General features: G+C 40.6%; 4 protein-coding genes across 6 annotated transcripts; 3 read left to right on the top strand and 1 right to left on the bottom strand.

The window, feature by feature from the left end:
* The first annotated feature begins 8 nt into the window (after positions 1–8).
* On the top strand, positions 9–9,668 carry LOC134189342 (guanylate cyclase soluble subunit beta-1-like). Its single transcript, XM_062657575.1, has 12 exons — positions 9–93; positions 160–233; positions 319–431; positions 495–907; positions 2,944–3,264; positions 4,515–4,763; positions 5,223–5,332; positions 5,630–5,801; positions 6,351–6,506; positions 7,015–7,169; positions 7,224–7,418; positions 8,761–9,668. Exons 1-12 carry the CDS (start codon positions 91–93, stop codon positions 9,233–9,235), a joined length of 2,436 nt encoding a protein of 811 aa, XP_062513559.1. The 5' UTR covers positions 9–90; the 3' UTR covers positions 9,236–9,668.
* Positions 9,669–9,825: 157 nt separating this feature from the next.
* Positions 9,826–16,483, top strand: LOC134189568 (la-related protein 1-like). Of its 2 annotated transcripts, XM_062657881.1 has the most exons (20): positions 9,826–10,198; positions 10,420–10,493; positions 10,774–10,872; positions 10,944–11,031; positions 11,764–11,964; positions 12,020–12,209; positions 12,265–12,319; positions 12,374–12,463; positions 12,663–12,858; positions 12,925–13,028; positions 13,085–13,221; positions 13,979–14,198; positions 14,271–14,696; positions 15,098–15,204; positions 15,299–15,444; positions 15,499–15,586; positions 15,658–15,714; positions 15,774–15,883; positions 15,951–16,078; positions 16,136–16,483. In XM_062657881.1, exons 1-20 carry the CDS (start codon positions 9,883–9,885, stop codon positions 16,178–16,180), a joined length of 2,877 nt encoding a protein of 958 aa, XP_062513865.1. In that variant the 5' UTR covers positions 9,826–9,882; the 3' UTR covers positions 16,181–16,483. The 2 variants fall into 2 exon arrangements, with proteins under 2 accessions (XP_062513865.1, XP_062513864.1); XM_062657880.1 differs by having other exon boundaries at positions 12,663–13,028.
* A 93-nt stretch (positions 16,484–16,576) lies between these two features.
* On the top strand, positions 16,577–19,671 carry LOC134189694 (guanylate cyclase soluble subunit beta-1-like). The gene is made up of 7 exons (XM_062658047.1): positions 16,577–16,676; positions 16,741–16,817; positions 16,897–17,003; positions 17,074–18,308; positions 18,371–18,520; positions 18,582–18,736; positions 18,798–19,671. Exons 1-7 carry the CDS (start codon positions 16,674–16,676, stop codon positions 19,354–19,356), a joined length of 2,286 nt encoding a protein of 761 aa, XP_062514031.1. The 5' UTR covers positions 16,577–16,673; the 3' UTR covers positions 19,357–19,671.
* LOC134189695 (F-box only protein 8-like) lies at positions 19,618–23,647 on the bottom strand. Of its 2 annotated transcripts, XM_062658049.1 has the most exons (8): positions 23,529–23,647; positions 23,368–23,421; positions 23,250–23,301; positions 21,670–21,738; positions 21,488–21,606; positions 21,357–21,425; positions 20,819–20,934; positions 19,618–19,882 (listed from the first exon to the last, which is right to left on the bottom strand). In XM_062658049.1, the coding sequence occupies exons 2-8, from the start codon at positions 23,394–23,396 to the stop codon at positions 19,686–19,688; spliced, it is 651 nt and encodes a 216-aa protein (XP_062514033.1). In that variant the 5' UTR covers positions 23,397–23,421; positions 23,529–23,647; the 3' UTR covers positions 19,618–19,685. The 2 variants fall into 2 exon arrangements, with proteins under 2 accessions (XP_062514033.1, XP_062514032.1); XM_062658048.1 differs by having other exon boundaries at positions 23,368–23,647.
* Positions 23,648–23,666: the final 19 nt, after the last annotated feature.

Here is a 23,666-nt window from a genome sequence, read left to right on the forward strand (position 1 = left end):
GAGTATGACAATTATTATCGGAGCGCGGCAGTGGACGTGCACGACAAGTAGGTGAGACATGGGGCTTCGGACCGTCTTTTGCAACTAACCATGGTGAGTCTATGCTTACTTCAATGCCATTCTCTTGATTTGCGTTTGTGACGGCGCCGCCCCCTGCAGTTCGGCTTCGTCAATCAAGCTCTACAACATCTCATCTCAAGGAGATTTGGGGAGGAAAAATGGGAGATAATACGGTATGTTCTACGTTTTCTATGTGTGTTCTGTTTGTATGCGTTTGTTGCTGTGTCTCTAAACGCCATGTAATTGTTGTGTGTGCAGGCGTGCCGCAAATATTGAGGAAGACTTGAAGGAAGGCGAAGAATTTCTCATCAGGAAACTCTATTCGGACGAAGTTACGTACAGGCTCGTGGCAGCTGCGCGAAAGACGCTTGGTAATAGATTGTCTTTCTGTTAGCACAAGAAATATGTGGGTGTGAGTGACTACTTTCTTTCAGACGGAGACATCTCTGAAGTTCTGCAGCAGTTTGGCGAACAGTTTATTGAGTGGTGTCACGAGTACGGATACGATCACCTTCTCACTCTTCTGGGTGGAAATCTTCTTGAGTTTCTCTCAAATCTTGATGCGTTACACGATCACTTGGCCAACGAGTATCCGGGAATGAGAGCTCCGTCTTTTCGTTGTGAACCGGACGCTAACGATTCGTCTTCGTTGTTGCTCCATTATTATTCTGAACGATGGGGTCTACATGACATTGTGATTGGTATCATAAAGAGTGTGGCTAAAGACGAGTATGGCCAGTACCCTGAGATCACGTTTGAGAGATCAGAACATCTGCCCAAGAATGGAATGACGGAATGCTACCATGCTGTGTTTAGAATAAAGATGGCCACGCAGGAAGATAACTTGGTGAGAGAAAAGCTGATAAATTTATGATTTCTTCGTAGCCATTTTACCTAAAGATATAAATCTGATTATCTGTAGTTGCTTGAGTGTTAGTAGAGTGCAACTCTATAGCTAGTGGCTACTTGGCACCAGGTGTACCTTGTTAGGGCTTTGTTGAGACTTCTGTTAGAGTGAAATGCATGGGCATTGTCTAGAGCAGAGTATTGACGCAGACAGTTAGCATGCAATATGTTACTGGATTACTGTCTGCCTTTTTTGGAAGCAGAAATATAACTAGAAGCGAGTATCAATTATTTGGTGTGCAAGTGGTGAGTACAAATGAGAACCTTGGTTAGTGGCTGGGTTGTATATTTTTCTGGTCACAATTAGACAGCATATGTTACCATTGAGTGTAGTTTGTTGATGTTATTAATTCTAATTAATTATAAAGAGAGTAGGTTTACATTGAAAATTTTATGTATACAGTATGTGTACATGAATCTGAGGGTATTTCTGTAAGTACCTGAACTAGTATGAAACAGCGTTTGCCAACTCACATGTTACTGTCGTGCTTTCTTAGTGCATTTGTATTATTACTTAATTAGCAAATGTGCAGAATTTTGATTTGAGCTTGCACATGAAATAGAAAATTCACCAGAGGGCCTTGAGACCCTTCACTTGAACTTCAACAGACTTGTATGATATAATTGATTTATTTAGTTGATGTGGCCTTACGTAAGTAGACATGGAAGCTCTAACACTACAGGTTGTTGTACAATATGATATACAGTTACCGAGTATAGTGACACTTTGGTTACTAATTGAACATGGATTGGTAGTCTTTGTGATTATGGGAGAACTTGAGTTGGTAATTGAATGTAGGTCAAGCATGAGTTTTTATTTGTTGAAATAGGGGAGGATAACACACTAGTGATTGTGATATAGATCAACTGTTTTATGCAGACCAAAGACTAATTGTTGCTGAAGAGTTCGGTAAGGCAGTTGTATGTAAGAACAATGTTCTTATAGGGTTACTGTAAATCCACAAATTTTTGTATGCATTTTATTTTCGTATTGTTCGTACGACTCCTAAATGTACTAAATTAAAATGCATACTAAATTTTTTCTTGGATGACAAATTGTTACAAATTGCCACTATATCGATGTTGATGATGTACAGTGCCACAACACAAGATCCTACTGAACAATACACTGGTTTTACAACAACAAATATTAAAATGAAACTCCCTACGTACAGCGTGTCCAGTTTGCAACATTATGATGTCACTCAACTAAAACTGTTTCTGAAAGTACTCTGACAGACATTGCACCCCAACACTACACTTCGGTTGACGACACAGCTGCCATCTTGCAAGGCATGCAAGTAATATAATATGTCATCACTTTTTCGTCCAATGCTGGTCCAAGAAGAAAGCGTCTAGCTGCCGCGACTTTTTCTGCTAAATTTTAGTTGAACCATTTCTTCAGGCTGTTGTTTCGATACTAGTAACTGTTTTTGATACGCATAGCAGATTGATTGAACTGTTGACTCTTGTGATTCTGTGATTCAACAATTTTGGTGCAGACAAGCGCGTGCCCTCCGCATTCTCCAGCGACTTGGGCAAATGGTCAGCCTAGTCTTGGAGTTGTAGACGTGATATTGTCTTCTCTCTCTGTGCTTGGCTGCCAAGTGATCTCGATCCAGTGCTTTCTCTACACAACTGCGATGTCCTCTTGTTGGATCTCGGATGCTGCTTGTGATCTCCTTGGCAGTGGTAGTAGTTCTTTTTGATCTTTTGTTGGGATCCAAGCATGGACGACTTTGCTTAGCATAGAACTCATGAATCATGTACGCTGACGTACGTGCAGAATGAAACAGTTACTGTACTAGCGTGCGCTAAAATTGTCCGTTAGAGCTCGTACGAAAATATGATGCGTACGAACGGTCTTCTAGTAAAATGTATGAAAATTTGGGGATTTACAGTATTATGGTGTGACTTCTATTTATACATGAATCTACATTTATGTTCTTCTTATACGTATTGTTTTTATATTTGTAGCCACCTTCTCCTATTCCTGGGGCTCTAGTGTGTCCATCTAGAACACTGCTGAATTCTGAAACCTTCTGTCAAGCATTTCCTTTCCACATGGTTATTGACAGTGACATGATGATCGTACAAGCAGGGGTTGCTCTACAACGTCTTGTCTGCATATATGACACAACTTCAGTTGAACCTGATCCAGTACCTTTCAATGACATCTTTCAAATGGTACGTCCACATATGGATGTGGTGGCATTTAGGAGCATACTGGCTCACATTCACACGGTATTTGTGGTGAATACAAGGCCAGGAAAAGTGCTGCCAGGACCAGAGTGGGAGGTAAGATTAGTATTTTTCTGCACTTTGTTTACTTTGTTATGCATGTGAGGGTGCGTATGTGTCAGTTTTATGTCTCTTTTGCTTGTTTGATTATTTATTAGTATTTATAGCATATTTTCTTTCTGTAGTCAGGGCTCGAAGAATCAGTCCAACTAGTTGTCGTCATTTGACGAGTTTCCAGACATTTTAGGTTGTCAAATTTTTTAGTGTAGGACGTCATCATCGTGGTATACCATCATTTTGTACGGCCTTCTAAAATTCAGTGTAGTGCAAACATACAGCGCAGTATTCGTACTTCACAATGGCATACAACCAAAAGTATCCAACACGTTGCCGCTGAGCCAATGGATACGACGAGAGCTACGAAGTAAGACCTCTTCGAGGAGGCAGGGAAGACAATAGTGATAGCTAATTGAATTAGTGATTAAACACATACAGTACCATACCACCTCTCTTTGTCAAAACAAGGTGAGGTTTTAACCAGACTTCCACATATCACATTGCTGAAGTTGTCTGTTTCTTGCTACTACATCGTATCTACCTATTTTGACTTACAGGATTTACCATTGTCTTCACTTCCTCATGTGCTCTCTCGTCACAGACTTCATGCCTTTACTCTGTTGGAATCCTGAAATGGTTCTCGCACTTCCATTTCATTATCCAGGATATGAGCAGTTTGTTAACGTACGCTGCTGGTGTATAATTTTTACTACACGTACATGTCATTGTACGACAAATGTCCCAATGCGAGCGTCAAAGCGGCACGTTTCAGTACAGTACAGCTATCCGCATGCATATCGAGAAACCCATTACGAACTAGCCTTGGTCTGCTAGAGTCATCATTTGACGACCTAGACTACAATGCTAGTCGTTAGTTGTAAGATTTAACTTGTCAAATGATGACTTGATGACCTAGTTTTCGAGCCCTGTGTAGTATAGTTTTAGATATTATGTATTCTGGAATATGAAAGATCATGCTATGTGATTATCAATGATTGGAGCTGGCAGTTCGTGCTTGTTCTTGTGTGTATTCCTTATTCCTTATGTGTTGAGAATGATGTTTGTAGTTGGTTGTAGTGAGTGTCTACTTCTACAACTAAAAACGTGTGAGATATCTTGCTCAATAGCAGTATATAATATAGACAAGTGTATGTGTAAACGTGCCTGCACCTTATTCAACTTTGGAAACTAGACAGTAGTATATCTGATAATAGGGTTATGATGATTGTGTTATGCACTTATGTGTGTAGGACTTAGATGCTGATACATTAGAGAATGAGACTGATGATATTCCTATTCTTCGTCTGAAAGGAGAAATGGTTTATGAGAGTGAGAGGAATCTACTCTTGTATCTGTCCTCTCCACGGATTGGCACATTTAGTGACCTGGGAAAGAGAGGCTTATCTGTCAGTCATATTCCAATTTATGACTCAACTCGAGAGCTTATTCTTCATAACAATGTCTACACAGCAGATCAAGAAAGAATATATCAGTTGGAGGTTTGTGTGTCCAAGTGTTTTAGATGCTCTTTGTTACAGTAGCTGTAGTATTAGCAAAAATAATTTTTTGATGTAGTCGTACAACTTCTAGAAGTTTTCTTGAAATGAAGTCATTGCAAGTAGCGGACTGTGTGGTCTTTATGCTGATTGTGGAAAATGAAAAAGAATAATTACAGCAAATGGTAGCGTATTAGTGTGACGTCAGAAGTTAGGTTTTACTCATAGATACCATCTTTAGTTTGTGTTTGCTTTGCAGAGCTGCACAAAGTTTACTACTGTTTTACTAGTTGCAGGCATGTGTGTAGATTGTGTCATGTTCTTGAGCTAATAAATATGATCGTGGATTGATAGTTCATTTGCTGTATTGTGTCATGAACTCTGAGCTGTACAGTGTTAAGAATGTTGTGGTTGTTGATTGTGTGTGCATTGTGATTTTGAATTGTTTATTGTGTATGGTAGGTTCGTACTGATGAGCTACGAAGAGCGCAGATTCAGCTGTTGTCAGCTAACAAAAGACTTGATGATCTGCTATACTCAATTTTGCCTGTCTCGGTTGCTGACAGACTGAGGCAAGGTGTTAGAGGGTCACTGTCCAGATTATCAGCCAGATGGCTGATCTAATTTGAAAGAACGTTGAATGTGTTAAACATGAATAATGACAAAAATGTAGCAAAGCAAACAAACTGTCAAATTTTGCAGACGTCATAGCACTTCTACAATTTTTGGGTCCATTCTTGTGTGCAAACTTGAATTATGGTTTTCTGCGTGTTAACTGATTGCATCAGGTTTTGGAGCTTGAAGGCAATCTGAACAGTGACCATTTAACCTGTGATGCAGCATTTTGTATTGACTTGTGCATTGTTCAGATCTAAGGACTTGGTTGAGCCTGAGAGGTTTGACAATGTTACTGTGTTGATGAGTGACATTGTTTCTTACACCAAGATTGGACAAGAATGCCAAGCTATTGACGTTATCAAAATGTTACAAGAACTTTATTCTCTCTTTGATGCTGCAGCTAGAAGAAACAATGTTTACAAGGTGGGAAACATGCCAATAATTTGTGGTGTTTGGGTAAACAACATAAACTACAAGACATTGGGGGAGTTACACAAGTTGGTAGGAGGGCAATGCAGGCAGAGCAGTTGGATGGACACGATTGCATGTCTTCTGTTGCAATGAAGACTCTGTCAGTGTTCCTTGTGCCTCATGTGTGATAGTAGACTAGTTCTGGATTATTCCTATCTACTTACTGCACCTCGTATTTGGCTTTCCAATTCCTACTGCATAATGCTGTAGGTCTTCTACTACCTGATACCTGAATTCTAGAAGACCAGAAGAAGTCACTAAATGTGCCCATAATCTTTTGTAGTGAATGAAGGCTTCAGATGCAGTCTTTGTACTAAATGTTACGAAAAATACGAATTCTACTTGCCTGTCTTAGATGGTGTTTGTGCGTACAAGATCGATGTAGATATTTATCACAAAAGGGAACTCAAGATCAGTTTCTAAACTGTTGCTCTGTTGTTGTTGTTGTTGTTGTTGTTGTTGTTGTTGTTGTTGTCACTTCATTTATTTTGTCTCTTGCAGGTAGAAACTGTGGGAGACGCGTACATTGTCGTAGGTGGAATCCCAGAACAAACATGTCCACGTATTCATGCAAGGAATGTAGCAAATCAAGCTCTTGATATGCAAGATGCAGCCAAGGAGGTGAAGAATCCTCGACCAGGAGAAGGGCATGTGAAGGTAATCTAATTAAATAATATAATATTTTTGTGTGTAATTTAGTATATGTAGGTGTTGTAGACAGCCATGTTATAGCTAGATCTGAATTGATTTGTGACTGTGAGTCTAGATATTTGTGATTGATAGCATTAAGGCATCTTGCAAAACACTACTGGGCATTGTTTTGATTGACGTGTTTGGGTTGAATTTAAGGTTTATCTTTCTGCTTGTTACTGATGAAAGGTTTTGTTCACTTATTTTAACAGTATCCTTCACAGTCAACTTCATGTTTTAGTGAACAATTTAAAGTTAGAATTCAAGTCATGTAAAATGCACACATGTATGCAATGACTGTGAATGTGTTGAACCATTCTACTCTAGTAGGGAGGTTTTTTGATTTTGTAAACATATGATATTTGGTTATATAATTTATGTGAGCATTTGATGTACTCTCATTGTCATTAGTTTTTAGTAAACTAAAGTACAAAGTATTTGATTTGTTTGTTTTCTTGAATTGTTTTGTATTCAGATTCGAATTGGTATTCACACGGGCATGGTGTATGCTGGTGTAGTTGGAGTGAAGATGCCTCGTTATTGCCTGTTTGGTCGAACTGTCACAATGGCACAGAAAGCAGAGGGTGCAGCTCCTCATGGTGGCATTCTTGCTACACAAATGACATACAAGTAGGTAGTTTTTTTTTGTAGTAACTGTTTTGAACAAAGAATGGTTTTGTTTAGTTGGCTGAAAGAAGATTCTGATTTCCAGTTGATTAAAGGTCGATTGCTATCGTGGACTGGATCATACAACAAAGAACTTACTTGTTATACTTTGCAAAGAGGAGACAACAATGAGTTTGAGCCATTAGAATGTGATCCGGTGACCGAATGGATGCAACGGTTTTTTCCTCCATCTTTGGAGAGTTCTCCCCTTAGGTAAGATTGTTTCCTTTCTTTTTGTAAAGTGTCAGTGGCTAAATGTTTGTTGCTTGTTGTAATATGTGCTTCTTCTACTGCAAAGGCAGTATATGTAAATTTGAGTGGCAATTTAGAAACTCCAAGTAAATTTTAACATTAAATTAAATGTCCAAAATTTGAAATGGAAAAATAGAATTTCAAGTTTAATGGTTGAAAGGGATGGTGATTGTCTTTAGACACCCAAACAGCTTTTGAAGTTAAGTTTAAGTTAGGTGATTGATGTCTGCAGGACTAGAGTTGTACGTTGTCTGTTTGCCATTTTGTTAATTAATAGTAGATATTTGGTTTTGACAATAGATGTGTGAACAGTGTTTATTTACTATGTACACCTAGGAAGAGAGACAGCTAATTTAATTCGTTTGTGCTAAAGTTCTAGGGCGAAGAATTTACTGGAATGGCAATTTGTGGCTAGAGGAAATGTAAAACTAAGCTATGACAGGCTTATACGCAGGATTTGTCTCGGGAGAGGGGGGAGGGGGAGTTGCTTGGGATAAAAGTGGACTCATTTAGGAGCATTGGAAGCAAACGTAGTATGATCTGGCGTAGTGTGTGCAAAGCAGGTGTGGTCAAGCAGAAACTAGCGTATGCTAACCAGGTCGCATTTCGACAACTAAAACACTGAAAACTTGTCAAATAGTCTTAGTCGCTCTTCACTAACGTCTACAACTCTGGATACGGAAACCTCTGCATCGAGTAGCTTGATAATCTTGAAATTTGTGTATGCAGCACGATGTGGAAAAAAAATTTGCTATTTAATTAATCACCTACCTCTAAACTGGAAGGATATGCTAATGAGTGACTGTAAAAGTCAAGTTTTTTGAAAATTGTACAGCCATGGCTGTGCGCCTGATGCTTTTTCAATGCCTCTGCATTTAAAGTTGCAAGGAGAACGTATCCGGGAATTGCCTGACTTTGGATACATGTACCTGCAAGATTGCATGTATACACCACTACCCTTACAAGTGTGCAAAGAGTGAATGCCAGAAACTGAGATGTAAGTAATTGCTTTTGTCTTAGGTACAGATAGTAAAGAAGATAGACTAAGAAGGTTGTTGTCATTATGCAGACCTCTTATCAATAGCTGTCCTCGAATACATTTTTATAACTCCCCGTAGTTGACAAAGCAGACCTGTAACTGCTATGGGGTTCATGTAAACCTCCTCTGCATTTGGGCTTGTATAAACTATTGCTTCGATCTCTAAGGCATTTCTAGACTGACTTGTGTTTGTTAGTGTAGTTGATATGCATATGGTATTCTGTATTACACATAATGTTTGTTTGAGCTGCTTTTCTATCGTAGCTCTCCACTGATGAACAAGAGATCGAAGCCAGGTGTTGCTCGTCATAATTCGAAAGTCCGAGATCTGGCAAATTTGCATACCATTTCTGCTCCATATGTACTCCAAAAGCAAGAGCAGTCAGACAGTAGTGATAATGAGTTTGACATGCTAGTTGATGAACAGAAGAAAGCCAGAGTGAGGAAGGCTCCAACATTGGAACGTCCAAACCCGTCTCAGTTACAGAAACCTATCCGGGCTTTAGGCTGTTTGCCAGATACAGTACAGTCACTCACATCAGCTAGTAACTCAGTTTCTCCTGACCTAGTCATAAGTCCTATTTCTCTTGATTGTTCATTAGAAGATCCCAGCAGAATATCTACTCGTTCAACAGATTCTGACAGTGGGAAATCTTTTGTAGACATCAATGGCATTTCATATAAGTTGGTAACACCTCATCTGCATGTCAGCAGTACTATCAACTACAGTGATGTCTGATCAGTGCCACCGTAATTTGTAACTCTTGCTTTAGTGCTTTGTAGAGATAATCTGAAAGCATACTGTAGTGCTCTGTACACAGTACGGTTGCTATGTTGTGCACATAGTTGATATTGCTGTTTGTTATTTTATCTATAGACTACCTACTGCCATATTGAGTTTTAACTTGTAGTTTATTCTTTAGATTTACAAGTACTAGAAATGAACACATTTCACACAGACAAAAGTAGAATGCATTTTATTCTTTAGCATTTCTGTCATTTGCAATTGTCGAAAGAGGAATAGGGATATGTGACATATATACTTTTTGTGGTTGGCCATACCTTCAGGAACAACTGCATGTTGTTGGGCAGCAGAGCATGCCTATTACCAGGAGGTAACCTTCTCTCTCTAGATGCTCCTGCTATTACTCACTCTCTTTCCCTTGATCTCTTTTTATGCTCCTAATTGTAACACTTCATAATGTTGAGTCTAAAACCGATTAACACAAACTTTCCCATCGATTTACACGCGCTGAAGGTCACTTATAGTTTGGACTCCGAGCATGTCCATGTTACGCAACTTTGCCCGTGCAAAGCTAATACGCATGCGTGGGTTACACATGGTGTTCTTTTCGCTCTTTCCTTTGTAATTATTGACTGCACACAATGGCTAACGAAAACGACAGCGAAGGATGGCAGCTAGTTTCCACGCCAAGCAAGACGCGAGCGCCACCGTCATCAAAACGTGAGCGAGGCAAGACAACACGCAGACCGTCCACGAGAGCAGAAGATCGCAGCAGAGACAGAAACGCGATAGCAGAAGAAGGAGACGCAGTGGAAGCAGCACAGGCCATTCACACCGAGGGCAACTCGCAATCAAGAGTAGAAAAAAACGTCGTGCCAGCCACTCCGCCACCACTAGACGCGAATCCGTGGAAGAAGAATGCAGCGCGTGCAGGCGCAGACTCAAAAACAGCAGCAGGTAAACACAGGTAGCAACAGTAGGGAGACATCTAGAGTAGGTCAGTAGTAACCACGTGCTCTGATAGCCACGTTTGAGTTGGTAGTACCGCCTTCACTGCTTGGAAGGATGTGTGACGTAAGCATGCGAATGAATGAATGGATGGAAGTATGTGACGAAGCCGCAAGATGACGGGACAGGGACGGATGGAATGTAGGATTTTTATTGAGGTTTTTGTGTAGGAAACGGCGTGCCTAGAGTCACAAGTCAAAAGGTGACGAACAAGCAGAAGAAAACAGGCAAATCTGTTGTGAAAGTGAGTACAGCTGGTCTGTTTGGCGGGTTGTGTGTCTGTCTGTATGTGTGTCTGTCTGTATGTGTATCTGTATGTATGGTTTCGGACTGCTTGGATTTTTCGTAGTAAAGTTGGCGGCAATGCTATAATTATTGTTTATTTGCAGAGTTGGTGCTGGAACAAATCTGTGTGTGCGCGTGCGTGCGTGCGTGCGTGCGTGCATGTGTGTTTTGTTTGTTTGTAGCCTAGTTTGTTTGTTTGTTTGTGTGTTTGTCTTTGTTTTTATTGTATTTCCTGTTAGGCGCCTGACCACAGTATGCCATTATCATGGCCCACACCTGGGGAGATGGCTAAGGTCAATAGTAATGGAAAGGGGAACTTGTCAGCTGTGAAAGGAAATGTATGTGACTATAGCATGCTGTTTACTTTTTGTAATTGCGTGACTAGTAGTCAGTTGGAACTTTGTGGAAGGGAATAGCATGGCAGAATGAGAAAAGAAATGAAACAAACTCTGAAAGCACGGATGAAGGACAGACAGACAAATCTGCAAAGAAGAAAGGTTTGTGTGCTTTCCTGCATTTTGTACATCTCACTGTCATAGGGCCGAGTTTGTTGACCTTTTCTGGAAGAGGCAAACATTGGAAGAGATAGAAAGAGGTGGTAATCAAGTCATGTTTTGTAAGGCTCTTCTAGCTTAATTTAGCTTTAACATACCAGATCAAAAATTGATAGATCATGTTGTTGGTGCATTGAAGGATTTTCTGAGTCTATCTGCAGGGCTGGGCAGTAAGAATAAAGTTATTTATAATCTTTAGTTTTCAGTCTAGAGAGGGACAATGACAAGCCATTCTTATTTATCTCAGGTGTAGAACTACTTATTGATATGGGTAATAACCCCAGTGAACTTGTGAATGATGACTTACTTGTAGGACATGTTCTGCAAAGTTTCTGTCACATCTGCATAGCACAGTGTAGAACACCTCTGACTCATGCTGCTTTACATATGTAAGCTCTGATTATCCCAACGATATCTACTAGTAGCTTCATTCTGAAAACTTGCTTAATCAACTCTTAGACCTCATAGCAAAAATTATTGTCTGGGTACGAGAATTCCGACTGCTTGTTTGTCAGCAGACGTGTCTGACATGTTAGACTGTGTATTTTAGGAAACACCATGGTGCTGCCCTAGGAGCCCCGATGTAGGAAAGCATGCAAGCAAACCTTGGCAGTGTCTCTTTAATGTGTGCAGTATGTTATAGCAGTTTATAACGACTTGTTATGCATGTTGCAGGTGGTCGGCAAAGATGGGTTCCCTTAGATCTTCGTGGTGGAGATTCAATAAATGGAGACCTTGGTAAACGCGTTGAAGGGCGAGATATGTTTAATCGTCCTCCAAGATGGAAATCATCATGGGAGAGACCAACATTAAGAGGAAGAGGAAGAGGAGGAGGTTTTTCAAGAGGAAGAGGAGGACGTAGACGTCCGCCCAGAAGTTTGTATTTTAGTCAGTATTTGCCATTTTTGGGTGTTTGACTGTGATCTGGTAGTGGATTCGGGAATACAGATGTATGGTTCTGGCTCTGATCTCGGCTACAGCATAGGAGGAGGCATCTATTTTGATGCAACTGCTGGAGCTGTTTATGCAGTAGGTCATGCCTATGAAATGCAGTACTTTCCTTCAACGTATGTTCCTCCCATGGATGACGAGACAGTAAAAGATGCTGTCAGAAATCAAATGTATGCTTTAAGTGAAGTTAATAGTGCGCTTGACTAATGTGTATGCTATCTGTAGAAATTACTATTTCAGTGATGAGAATTTATCAGGTGATATTTTTTTGAGGCGTCAGGTGGGTTTGTTTTTGTAGCATCAGATAGTATTTGTTGTAATGATTATGTTATAGATGGATAGTGAAGGGTTTATTCCTCTTCATCTTGTTGCTGGTTTTTATCGTGTTCAGTCTCTTTGTCAAGACTATGATCTTATTAGAGAGGTTGGTGTTAATGTAATAATTTGAAGTGGTACCATAGAGAACAGTAGGATATTTAGTGTTTTAAAAATATGCATGTGTTAAGTTATGCAGATTTTGATGCAGTTAAGCTATGGTTATAAGGCACTTACCAGACACTTACTGTGAACAATTGCATTGAACACTAGCTTTGAAGTACTAGTACAGTGAGTCAATTGTGTAGGCAATGAGTGAGAGTGACATGGTAGAACTTGTGGATGAGAAACTACGGAGACGAGAAGGATGGGATATTTGGCCTATACAGGGTCCTCCTTTGGATCCCACATTGACAGTTGAAGCACAAGAATTTGCGAATGGTTACAGTATGACTGGCAACGAGCTGTGGAGTGTTGGAGAGACTGAGAATTTTGTGGTGGAGGGTCTGGAAAACATTGCAGAAGGAGAAGAAAGAAGGGAAGGGGGTGTCATTGTATCTCATGCTTTAGATGGAAATAAGATCAGTAATGAGAGAAGGAAGAAACAAAATGAAGAAAATGGTGAGGATGGTCACTGGACTGAAGTGAGGCGAAAGAGACAGTTATCAAGAACTGTTAGCAAGGGCATATTATAGTTGAGTGTTCTGTGTAATGTATGAATTTGATGTAGAGAGGCAGTGAGGAGAGATCAAGTGCTGAGAGAGAAGAATTGGTCAGTACTGGCGAACAAGAAGAGTTGGATTTCATGTTTGATGAAGAACTAGAGCAGATGGGAAGAAAGCACTTTTCAGACAACATTGACAACTGGTGTGTTCCTTGTCTGTTTGTAAAATAGAAATGTTCATGGTTTTAGTTGTTGTGACTGTGGTGCAAGTGGGAGGCATTGCAGTGCAGTTCAGTTTGTTCATAAAGTATTCAAAACGAACACTGTCAGTGAATCAAAATTTTATTAAATAATCTTTAGCAGTAGCAATTTGCATTCCACGCAAATTCTTGGATGTCTACGCTAGTGCAACAAATGGACAGGACAGTTTTAGAAGAGTTTTAGATGTATTGTGTTGTGTACTGCACATTCAGGCACGGATCTACCATAACGCCCGACGTGCCCGGGCACGAAGATCCCTAGGGGTGTTTAACTCATTTCCTGGATGTTTTATGCAATATCTACATGGCAATCCCTAGAGCAACTACGGTGCTATTAATAATGACTTTGCTAGGCGTACGATAGAACTTACAAAACCTTATTGACAAAGAATTTTCATAGGATGATTCTTGCTGATAGTTGTAACTCGTTGCATTGTTGTTAGTTGAGCTCTATTAATATTGACTGGGCACCAAGCAAAATTAAACACTGGATCACTCCTGACATTGTTCAATATTTAGAAATATGTAGACTTTGTTCAGCAGTTTCTCATGATGACTATAGGTGTCTACCATGTGTGTGTGTGTGGGGGGGGGGCACGTGCATGCACGAGTGTGCTTATGCACTCATTGGCACATTCCTGTGTGTTGTTTAATTAATTAATTGTTGCATTGTAGTGCACATCAATGTGTATTTTATCAGGTCTGACTCAGATGATGATGACGATGTTCAGGATGAAGATGTTGATAATATATTAATAGTGACACAAGCTCTCAGTTCAGCACGACGGTATGATCGAACTGGCATGCATTTGACAAGAGCTAAGATGACAACAGACATAGCGGAAATGATCAATGATGGTCTGTTTTACTATGAACTTGATCTGCAATCAAGAAAGGAAGTCAGCTATAGGCTGAAGAAAGTAGAGATAATAAAACATTAAGTTGGAATGTGTGAGCAACTGCAGTACTTTAACTCTCTTTTTCTTTACCAGGAGGAGTTGTCTCAATCTTGGCAAAAGGTTGGTTTGATGAAGGAAGCAGACTTTGCAGCTCTTAAAGAAACTCAAGAGTCAGAGAAAGTGAGAACTTCAGACCATCAGATTGAGCCGGTCTCACCCCCAACTCCACCATTGTCGCTGAGCGGTGATGACTGGGAAAGAGGGATAAAACTGAATGAGGAATGGCCAGCTGTTCAGGGAAGAGCGAGCGAGCAACCTTGTGAGGTTGTCTCCAAGTTGCCGTCAGAGACATCTAATCTGTCAGAGACAGTAGCAGAATCTGTGGCACCAGTTGATGTATCGTTGGATAGTCAATTGTCACAGCCAGGCAACACCACGACGAGAGATAAGGCAAGGTTTTACCCTTTGCCTCCAAAAGCACAGATGAGCAGTACTGAGAAAGAAAGCTTAGTTGACAAGGTATGTCTTTGTTTCTATGTAACTAATCTCGTCATTTAAACTATAGCATGATGATGCAGTTGTCACTGAGCTGTTGCATTTTTGTTCAAAAGTCATAATTATTGTTTGTAGTATGCCAAATTTTACACCCTGCTGCAAACAAACCAGTGTATGTGTGATGCAGTTTACTTTTCATTGCAACACTGTACAATCAACTCACGTAGCTGCCTTGTTCTGCCAATGTATGAAATATTGTAAGACTAGAGACAATTTTGATGGCACGTTGATTTTAGAATTTTTAATGATGATGCTGAGGTAGGTAAGTCTAAATGCTGTGAAAAGTGGGCATGTATGCAGTGTAGATGGAACGTAGTTGTGATTTGGTTTGATGGTGATCTTTGAAAGTCAGCCGTTGTTTCTAGACTCCTATGAAACAGAAATCCAAGTACAGCAGCAACCCTCCTGTTGAGAGTCATGTTGGGTGGGTGATGGGTAGAAAACGACACAGAAAGAGAACAAACTCTGGAAGGTAGGATTTATAGAAGTGGCACATTAGCGTTGCAAACAGGGAATAACTGCTTGTGTATGGTTTGAATTTGATGACAATGTTGTGAGTTGTGTAGTGGAGATGGTACTTTAGGCAGTTCTCCGATGGCAAGTTCAACGCCTGTGTCTTTGCCATCATTTGAACATCCATCACATGCAATGCTGAAAGAAAACGGGTTTACACAGCTGAGATATGAGAAGTTTAGAATAAAGTGTCTCAAAGGTTGAGTTGTTTTATCTACATGCTTGATTGATGTTTGTAAGTTGTTGTCTATAGAACGAAGTCGTCTTGGTATTGGTCAGAGTCAAGAAATGAACACACTCTTTCGTTTTTGGTCATTCTTTCTTAGAACTCATTTCAACAAGTGAGACATGTTTGTTTCTTAGTTTGTTTCTTACTCCCACACTACATGTACATGTCTATTACTTGTAACAGGAAAATGTATGAAGAATTTAAAAAGTTATCCCTTGATGATTCAAGGCATGGATATAGGTATATAATAACATGTAATATGACATGAATGGAGGTATAGTCACTGTTGCTATTTGAAGGTACGGTGTTGAGTGTCTATTCAGATACTACAGTTACGGGCTAGAGAAGAAATTTAGAAAGGAAGTGTTTGATGACTTCCAAGAGCAGACGCTGGCAGACTTCAAAAACGGTAAGTGACGCGAGAATTCTTGTAGGGGTAGAAGAGAATATGAATGATGCATGGTTTGTCACTGTAGGTCAGCTGTATGGCTTGGAAAAATTCTGGGCGTTCCTGAAGTATTACAAAGGAAAACCAGTCACTGTTGGTGCAGACCTAAACGAGAAACTGTTGCAGTATCGCACGTTGGATGATTTCAGACGAGAGGTTGTCATATTAGTCGGTTACTGCAAGAGAGATGCGTTGATTACTGTCCATATTTAGGCATCTCGCGCCTGCGACGAAGGGAGGAATGACACTGACAGCTGATCTGGCGTCGCGGGGGCGTATTCTCAGAAGAAGTGAGAGAGAGAGAAAGAGAGAGAGCTAGCAAGCTCTTGTGTCAATATATTTCGTGATAAATAGGACCGACTGATAGTTGTATAGTGGAGTTGTGCTCATCAGACGTAGTCTATATATCTATTGTATTTCTATTCGTGCTACACGGATATCGATGCCTGTACAAACCCTAGTCACTGTGACTTTTCTTTTATACCTTCTCCATACCATTAGATGTAATTGCACTTTCAAGAGATGCGGGTGTTTGTTTACATATAACCGTTTGGGTGTCCATATGCAGCATTGGTCTCGCGCAGCCAGCCACTCCTTTTCGACTCGCGGAGAGGCGGTATTCACATTCATTGACTCTCAATAGGGGCGGGCACAGTCGCGAACAAAAACTTCGCTATACAACCGGGACCATCGCAGGGAGCAGTTCAGTGACGAGCAACGTCCACCTTTACCTTTCACCCGTCGTTACGACATGGTATCGTCTTGTAATAGCACCTTTTACGATGGTATATGATAGTTTCATCTTGATTCGTCTTTAGTACGGCTTCGTGAACAGAGCTCTCGAAAACCTGATCGTTCGCAAGTACGGTGGAAGCGAAGTCTGGAAGAAAATACGGTGAGGATGGTTCGTTCGGATCCTTGAGTTTCTGAAGCGGCACTACTTGCATTCCGTCGTTGTTTGCTTGTGTTGTCAGTCAACAGGCAGCAAACAAACCAGAAGAGGGCGAGGAACTTCGTGAACGGCATGTTTACGACGACGCGTACACGTTCCGTTTGTTACGGAAGGCGTCTGAAATATGCGGTAAGTAGCAGCTGCTAACGGTCAGTGCACTTCAAGTTTAATCTTGAGGTACATGTGGTGTGCCTAAAAGGTGTTTCTGAAATGGAACTTATGGAAGGATTTGGAGAGCAATTCTTCATCTGGTGCCGTGATTTCGGCTATGATCGAACTTTGCAAGCTCTAGGAGCCACTGTGCGAGATTTTCTCTGCAATTTGGACGCTCTTCATGACCACCTTGCGACCAACATGTTTCCTGACATGAGGGCCCCTTCATTCCGTTGCAGTGATGGCCCTAACGGAGAGATCTATTTACACTATTACTCTTGTCGTAGGGGCCTACAATATATCGTCATCGGAATTGTCAAGACAGTTTGCCGTCAACTGCACAATTCAATGATCAAGATGGAAATTATTCAAGAAGTCAACGAAACTAATGATCACGTCGTATTTGCTATTAGAGAGCTCGGTCCAGTCACAGAGGAGACAGAATGTGCTAAACTTAAAAGGCAACACTCTTTCAAGCCTGATCTGTCCTATATAGACAAACTTAAATGGTCTCCAGTTCCAGCAGCACAGTTCTGTCAGATTTTCCCCTTTCACATAATTTTTGATGATAAGCAGCAAATCTGTCAGATGGGCATCTCGCTGTTCCGTGTTATTACAGACCACAACATAGATGTGGAGAATGTCAAGCTAACTGATGTATTTTCAGTTGAAAGACCACAAGGAATGACCCTAAATTTCAGTGATGTCAAGTCTCATATTAACATGGTCTTTATTCTCAGTAGCAAGAATTCATCTTCAAATGAACTTCGTCTCAAAGGTCAAATGGTGTATATGGATGAGAAGAATGGTAGTGCAGGAAAGATGTTATTCCTGTGCTCTCCACGTGTGGGTGATCTCAATGAGCTTGCAGGACGTCGTCTGTACCTCAGTGACCTACCTCTTCATGATGCGACAAGAGATCTCATGCTACTGGATGACACACGGACCAATCAACATGGGCAGATTGTCAAGCTTGAAGATATGAACACCAAGTTGAATGTTGCTCATTCTGCTTTGGCTGATGCACATAAGGATTTGGAAAAAGAGAAAGACCTCACGGACAAGCTGCTGTATTCTATGTTTCCAGTGCATGTTGCCACTCAACTCAAACAGAATGAAGACGTCGCTGCTGAAACTTTTCCTTCAGTGACCATTCTCTTCAGCGATATTGTTGGTTTCACTGCTATTTGTGGAAAGTGCCATCCTTCTCTAGTAATTACGATGCTAGATTGCTTATACAAAGAGTTTGATGCTGTAACAAAGGAGAACAAATTGTATAAGGTGAACTACCTGGTGATTTGCAGAGGTTGTATGTAAATTAATACAGATTGGTTAATTTTTAGGTTGAAACAATTGGTGATGCATACATGATTGTAGGTGGTTTGACAAGCAGAACAGACTGCCATGAAGAAATGGTATGCAACCAGGCTCTTGACATGATGGCTGTTGCGGGAAAAGTTCAAAATCCTATTGACCCACGAGATCACATTCATGTAACTAATTGCTAAATGAAAACAGCTTTGGTCACTACATTTATTGCATTGTGCTACACAGATTAGAGTTGGTATTCACAGTGGTGAAGTGATGGCTGGTGTTGTTGGGCATCTAATGCCACGTTATTGTCTCTTCGGTGACACAGTCAATATTGCAAGTAGAACAGAATCAACAGGAGAAGCAGACAAGATTCAAGTGACTTCAGCTACATACAAGTGATATTTTCTATACTAACATGATATGCCTTTAACATAAATTTGTTATATTTGTTGGCAGAGGTTTAGAGACAAAGCCTCAGTTTGTGTTCAAGGAGCCACATGTAGTAGGAATGAAGAATGTTCACCAACCAATGCTTTGCTATTTTCTGAAAGAGAATACGCAGCGTCGCAAGCGACGCATGGAATTAATAAAACGGAGGACAAGTGTTTTCTTAATGGAAGCCGCTGCACGAAAAGAATCTTTGCAAGGTGTCAGACAGAGCAGAAATGTGAGCACCGGTAGCAAACAGGAGCAGCCAGAATCTGTTGTGGTAGAAGAGGATGAAATCGGTGAACACAGTCAGTCAGCTGGAAAAGAAATTACAGGGGAACAAGAGCTGGACAAACAGGCAGAAAAGGCAGATGAAAGAAGACTTCATACAAATAAAGGCCAAGAAGAAGAAAAGGTTCAGGCAAATAACAACCCATACAAAGCAGACAAGGAAACCGTAGAGGCATCCAGTGGCAGTGGTTCTTTTGCTGTTCTCATGCTGAGTCATTTGAGATCGTCACTTATTTGGCTACCTTTTGCGTTTCTGGCTGTAGTGGTCAGTTTAGTTATTCATTCGTATTGGTAGGAATGATTGATTGGCATAGGTAGGGGAAGATGAACGTCTGGGTGCAAATAACCATTTTATAAGTGCTGCCTCATAACTATGGCGTAGTTTGCATATTGCTTTAGGTTTAGCTACAGAACCAAAGGAGCATGACATTTTAGTTAGTTTTTAGTGAAGATGGTATAGTACTTATACATATAATGTGGTCATTAGAGTAAACTGGACTCACTAATTTATGTGAATGGAGATTGTGAGCAACTCAAGTAAACAACTATTTGACGTGCATTGGTATCATACTATTATGTATAAATAGATTTCTACAGTTATCAACGACAAGTCAGCAGAAAGTGTCAATAGTTGAATGGTGCTACGTGGCCAGCTAAATAGATATTGTCATACAAATGTCCAAAGTACTCATCAGATCCTTGATAAGCTGCATGCCTCAGATTTCGTATAAATTCTCGTTTAGACATCTTGTTCTTGACATGAGGGCTTGCCAAGTCAACAGCCAGAAGGATGAGAGAGTAGCAAATGACATACACAGTATCTACAATACACAGTTGTATTCCTAATTACATGCCAGGACTGCAGTCATTTTGGGTATCAAAACTTATTTATATTATAAAGTTTGTCTCATTTTGTAAATAGGAACGATATCGATGTAGCTGGGTCTGGGGACTTCGGTGGTGCAAACTTTGTCAATAATGTCAGCAGGCTGAAGACTCATTGTGGCTACACAATTATGAGAATAGACTTGAGTGTCCAACCGGCCTCTCTCCCCAGGAGGAGAAAGACCAGCTGAAAGAGAGGAACGCGAATTTTAGTACTAGATGGCACCTTAGTGTGTCGGCAGGTGTCTTTGCTGACATGCTTACTCAGCAATTTAATTTATGGATAAATTTTAATGAATACATAAAATCTCTAACATTGGAATTACATTGTACCTCTTGTGTGCATGATATCCAAAGACCCACTCATTCATTGCTGGTATATAGCACATAAACTATATACAAATAACTTATGTAATCACAATTGCATATCCTACAGAGATTGCAAAGACCTCTAACATACATACAGTTTGTATGTATACATCCAGACTAGTCACTAATATTATAAAGTAGAACATACTTTCACCAAAAGGCTAATGAAGAACACTTCGGGAAAGGTATAGCTGATTTAAATAATTTTGTGTTTAATTAAGTGAGGACATGCCCCAATTGTTTTAAAGTTTGAATTTTAGCTTACGGATAGACAGATCAGCCATTGCCATAGATGAACACTTGTATATCATTCCCACTGTCATGTCACACGACTATCTACACTGTTTAGCACGTGTTTGTTGGACCAATCTAACTTTGCTTCCATCGAGCCTGATGTGTATTAGTTATTTACATCACTGTGGTTTTACATTTATGTTGACACGGCTGGTTGTGTAAATTGTAGTTTTATTGATATCAAACTTGTAAAATTGTGAGAAGCTTACCGTGATTCAACTGACAATGAGGATTACAGATACAAAACTGGTGTGAGAATTGATTCAACATGAACTCTAGAAGACCGCCACGCTCCCTGGGAGCAGGAATGTGCCAAAAGAAATACCTAAACAAGCAAACAGCGCATGAAATAAGAAAGTAGTTAGACTAAAGTCCATGAAAATAGCTACAATGTGGGAATTGCGGATTGGTATCAGATTGGCCAGCCTAGAGGGAGGAAAAAGAAATTGAATTAGTGTAACTAATCAAAAGCCTAGCAGCAGCAGCAACCAAACTCAGGGATTTTAGGTCAAATTAATACTAATTGGTAGTACTAGCTAATAAATCAGGTCAATATAAACGTGCACACAAGACACTGTTAGAGCACTCGTTCTAACGTATCTGATAATCCAATATCTCTACCTCTTCAAGTGTGTTCTGGAAGTATCATTTTATAAGTGCCCAGAATCTCAAGATCAAGATCTGAGAATTTTCCCACATTGCAACGATTGTCATATGTAACGGACTTTAGAGAACATTAATTAGAACCTAAGTGCTTCAGGCAAAAACATATTTCCATAATCATGAAGATGAATCAGTGCAGACAAAATATCTCTTCTAAAAACAGCAGCAAACATTCAAGTGATTAAATTCTTACGCTTTACAGAAGTCGATCTTACCTCTTGGCAAGATACAAAAACACTTGCTGTGAATTGAGGACATTAGTGTTATGTAAAAAAGCAGCAATAGTAGATGGGTCATTGTCCAGTGCTCCCATTGCTGTAAGGTAGTTGATACCCTGAACATGTCAATATTTTGCTGGTTACTATAGTAGAGTCTATTTGTAAGCTAAAGCGTATACCCTCTCAGCATCGATGTTGAAAAGACAAGACCCTTCATCCAGTACCAAGTACAGCTGTTTATATGACTTCTAAATAGAACAAGAAGTCACACGACATTTCACATTTTCACTTAGTCACACACACACACACACACACACACACACACACACACACACACACACACACACACACACACACACACACAAATGGACAAAAAATGGACAAAAGTTAAGCCCTCCACGTCGTTCAACGTCGACCATAGATAGGGTCAGTTACGGAGATAGCTCCCTCTGCCTCTAGAGGGCCTCCATGCGGTACGTGGAGGCTTAAGGGCCAGCGCTACAATCCACCTGCACCTTGGTCAGAGTCATCCAGGGGCACTGACCATGGCGCAGCTCTGGGACTGGACACCAAGGCCCATATACGTACCCGTCTGCTGCATGATGTTACTGCCAAGCCAGCTGTCTTGTCCAAACCAGTCAATGACCAGGTACTCATTTATACTCCTGAGTCGAGAGAAGCAATTGTGTGTAAGTTTCTTGCTTATGGAAATTATGCCATAGCTCGCCATCACTCAGTGACTGTGACTTGAACATGCAACCCGGATGTTTCCATTCTCCAAACGCACTCTCTAACCAATTGAGCTACAGCACCACACACACACACACACACACACACACACACACACACACACACACACACACACACACACACACACACACACACACACAAAGGGCAAATGGCAAATGGATAAGGAGCTGCCATTAAACGGTAATGCCCCCAGCCAGATGGCTGGGTTCCTGTGCACTAAGCAAGAACTATGGGCTGTGCTAAGCAATCTCCTGAAACTTGGCTAGGTGCTCACAGGAGCACTGACTGCAACGCCAACTGTGGTGTGGGTACCCGAAGTCCTTTGTGGTGTAAGCATCAGTGGCTGATCGTAGTCGGAGGCCTTTGCCACCCCAGTCAATGACCAGGTACTCATTTATACTCCTGAGTCGAGAGAGGCAATTGTGTGTAAGTTTCTTGCCCAAGGAAATGATGCCATAGCTCGCAACCACTGTGACTTGAACCTGCAACCTTGCAAGGTCCCGGATGTAATCACTCCACAAGATGACTCTCTAACCAACTTAGCGATTGCACCACACACACACACACACACACACACACACACACACACACACACACACACACACACACACACACACACAAATGGAGAAAATGTTAAGCTCTTCATGCCTGCCTCGATTGTCTCTAGCTAATGGGACGTACAGTTATGAAGATGCTCTCCTTGCCTCCAAAGACAAGGCCTCTGTGTGCTACATCAATTGCCCACTATCAGATCAAATATTGCTTTAATGAAATAATTGGTGTGGGAATAAAATTGTGTGTGTGATTTCGAGAGACTTGCTATGAAATTAGTGGGTGTGATTCTCTATGTATACCTACAGCAAAGAAAAATCAACGTGCTGAATTTCATTGTGTGGTGAGGTGTGACCACACAAAATCAAAACATTTTGTTGCATGGACAAGAAAGTTCCTGTTTTAATTAAGTAGACAATTAAAGAATTCTATCAATTTGTTTAAACAATCATCGTACCTGTGGCCTTGATTTGTACGCTGTTACTTTTCTCCACGTGCTCTTGCACAAACTGTACGTCAGAAAGAATTAATGAGTTACAATAAATCGTTGTCATGACGACACACGAAAGAGTCACTTTTTCCACAGGAAATTGTCACTAGCCATTGCGTCCCAATAATCATTTACACAACTAGCCAGGCAGAGGTCAGTGGCACTCAAATTGGAGAGAATGTGAAGTGACAGTTCAGGAGGAAGAACTTGACAGAAATCATGATCAGTTGCAGCAAATGGACTTACTCCAGACTTTCTTGCTACACGAACAAGCTTGGCATACAGTTGACCCATAGTACAGTTACACAAAACGCTCATTCAGACATGAAATCTGCTGTCGATGTGGCAACTGCCACGTCGTCACTTACATCACTATAATTTGTA

The sequence above is a fragment of the Corticium candelabrum genome, chromosome 14 (genome assembly GCF_963422355.1).
Source record: "Corticium candelabrum chromosome 14, ooCorCand1.1, whole genome shotgun sequence".
NCBI classification, from domain to species: Eukaryota; Metazoa; Porifera; class Homoscleromorpha; order Homosclerophorida; family Plakinidae; genus Corticium; species Corticium candelabrum.

Coding starts and splice junctions, on each gene's coding strand:
- LOC134189694 (XM_062658047.1), top strand. Junction 16,818..16,896: donor GAAGTCTGGAAGAAAATACG/GTGAGGATGGTT, acceptor TTGTGTTGTCAG/TCAACAGGCAGCAAACAAAC. Junction 18,737..18,797: donor GTGACTTCAGCTACATACAA/GTGATATTTTCT, acceptor ATTTGTTGGCAG/AGGTTTAGAGACAAAGCCTC.
- LOC134189695 (XM_062658048.1), bottom strand. CDS start 23,600: ATGAGCGTTTTGTGTAACTGTACTATGGGTCAACTGTATGCCAAGCTT. Junction 21,607..21,669: donor TCAACATCGATGCTGAGAGG/GTATACGCTTTA, acceptor TGACATGTTCAG/GGTATCAACTACCTTACAGC. Junction 20,935..21,356: donor TTTTTGCCTGAAGCACTTAG/GTTCTAATTAAT, acceptor TTGCTTGTTTAG/GTATTTCTTTTGGCACATTC.
- LOC134189568 (XM_062657880.1), top strand. CDS start 9,883: ATGGCTAACGAAAACGACAGCGAAGGATGGCAGCTAGTTTCCACGCCA. Junction 10,199..10,419: donor AGACTCAAAAACAGCAGCAG/GTAAACACAGGT, acceptor GTTTTTGTGTAG/GAAACGGCGTGCCTAGAGTC. Junction 13,222..13,978: donor TCAGACAACATTGACAACTG/GTGTGTTCCTTG, acceptor GTATTTTATCAG/GTCTGACTCAGATGATGATG.
- LOC134189342 (XM_062657575.1), top strand. Junction 5,333..5,629: donor TCGGTTGCTGACAGACTGAG/GCAAGGTGTTAG, acceptor TGCATTGTTCAG/ATCTAAGGACTTGGTTGAGC. Junction 7,419..8,760: donor TTGGAGAGTTCTCCCCTTAG/GTAAGATTGTTT, acceptor TTTCTATCGTAG/CTCTCCACTGATGAACAAGA.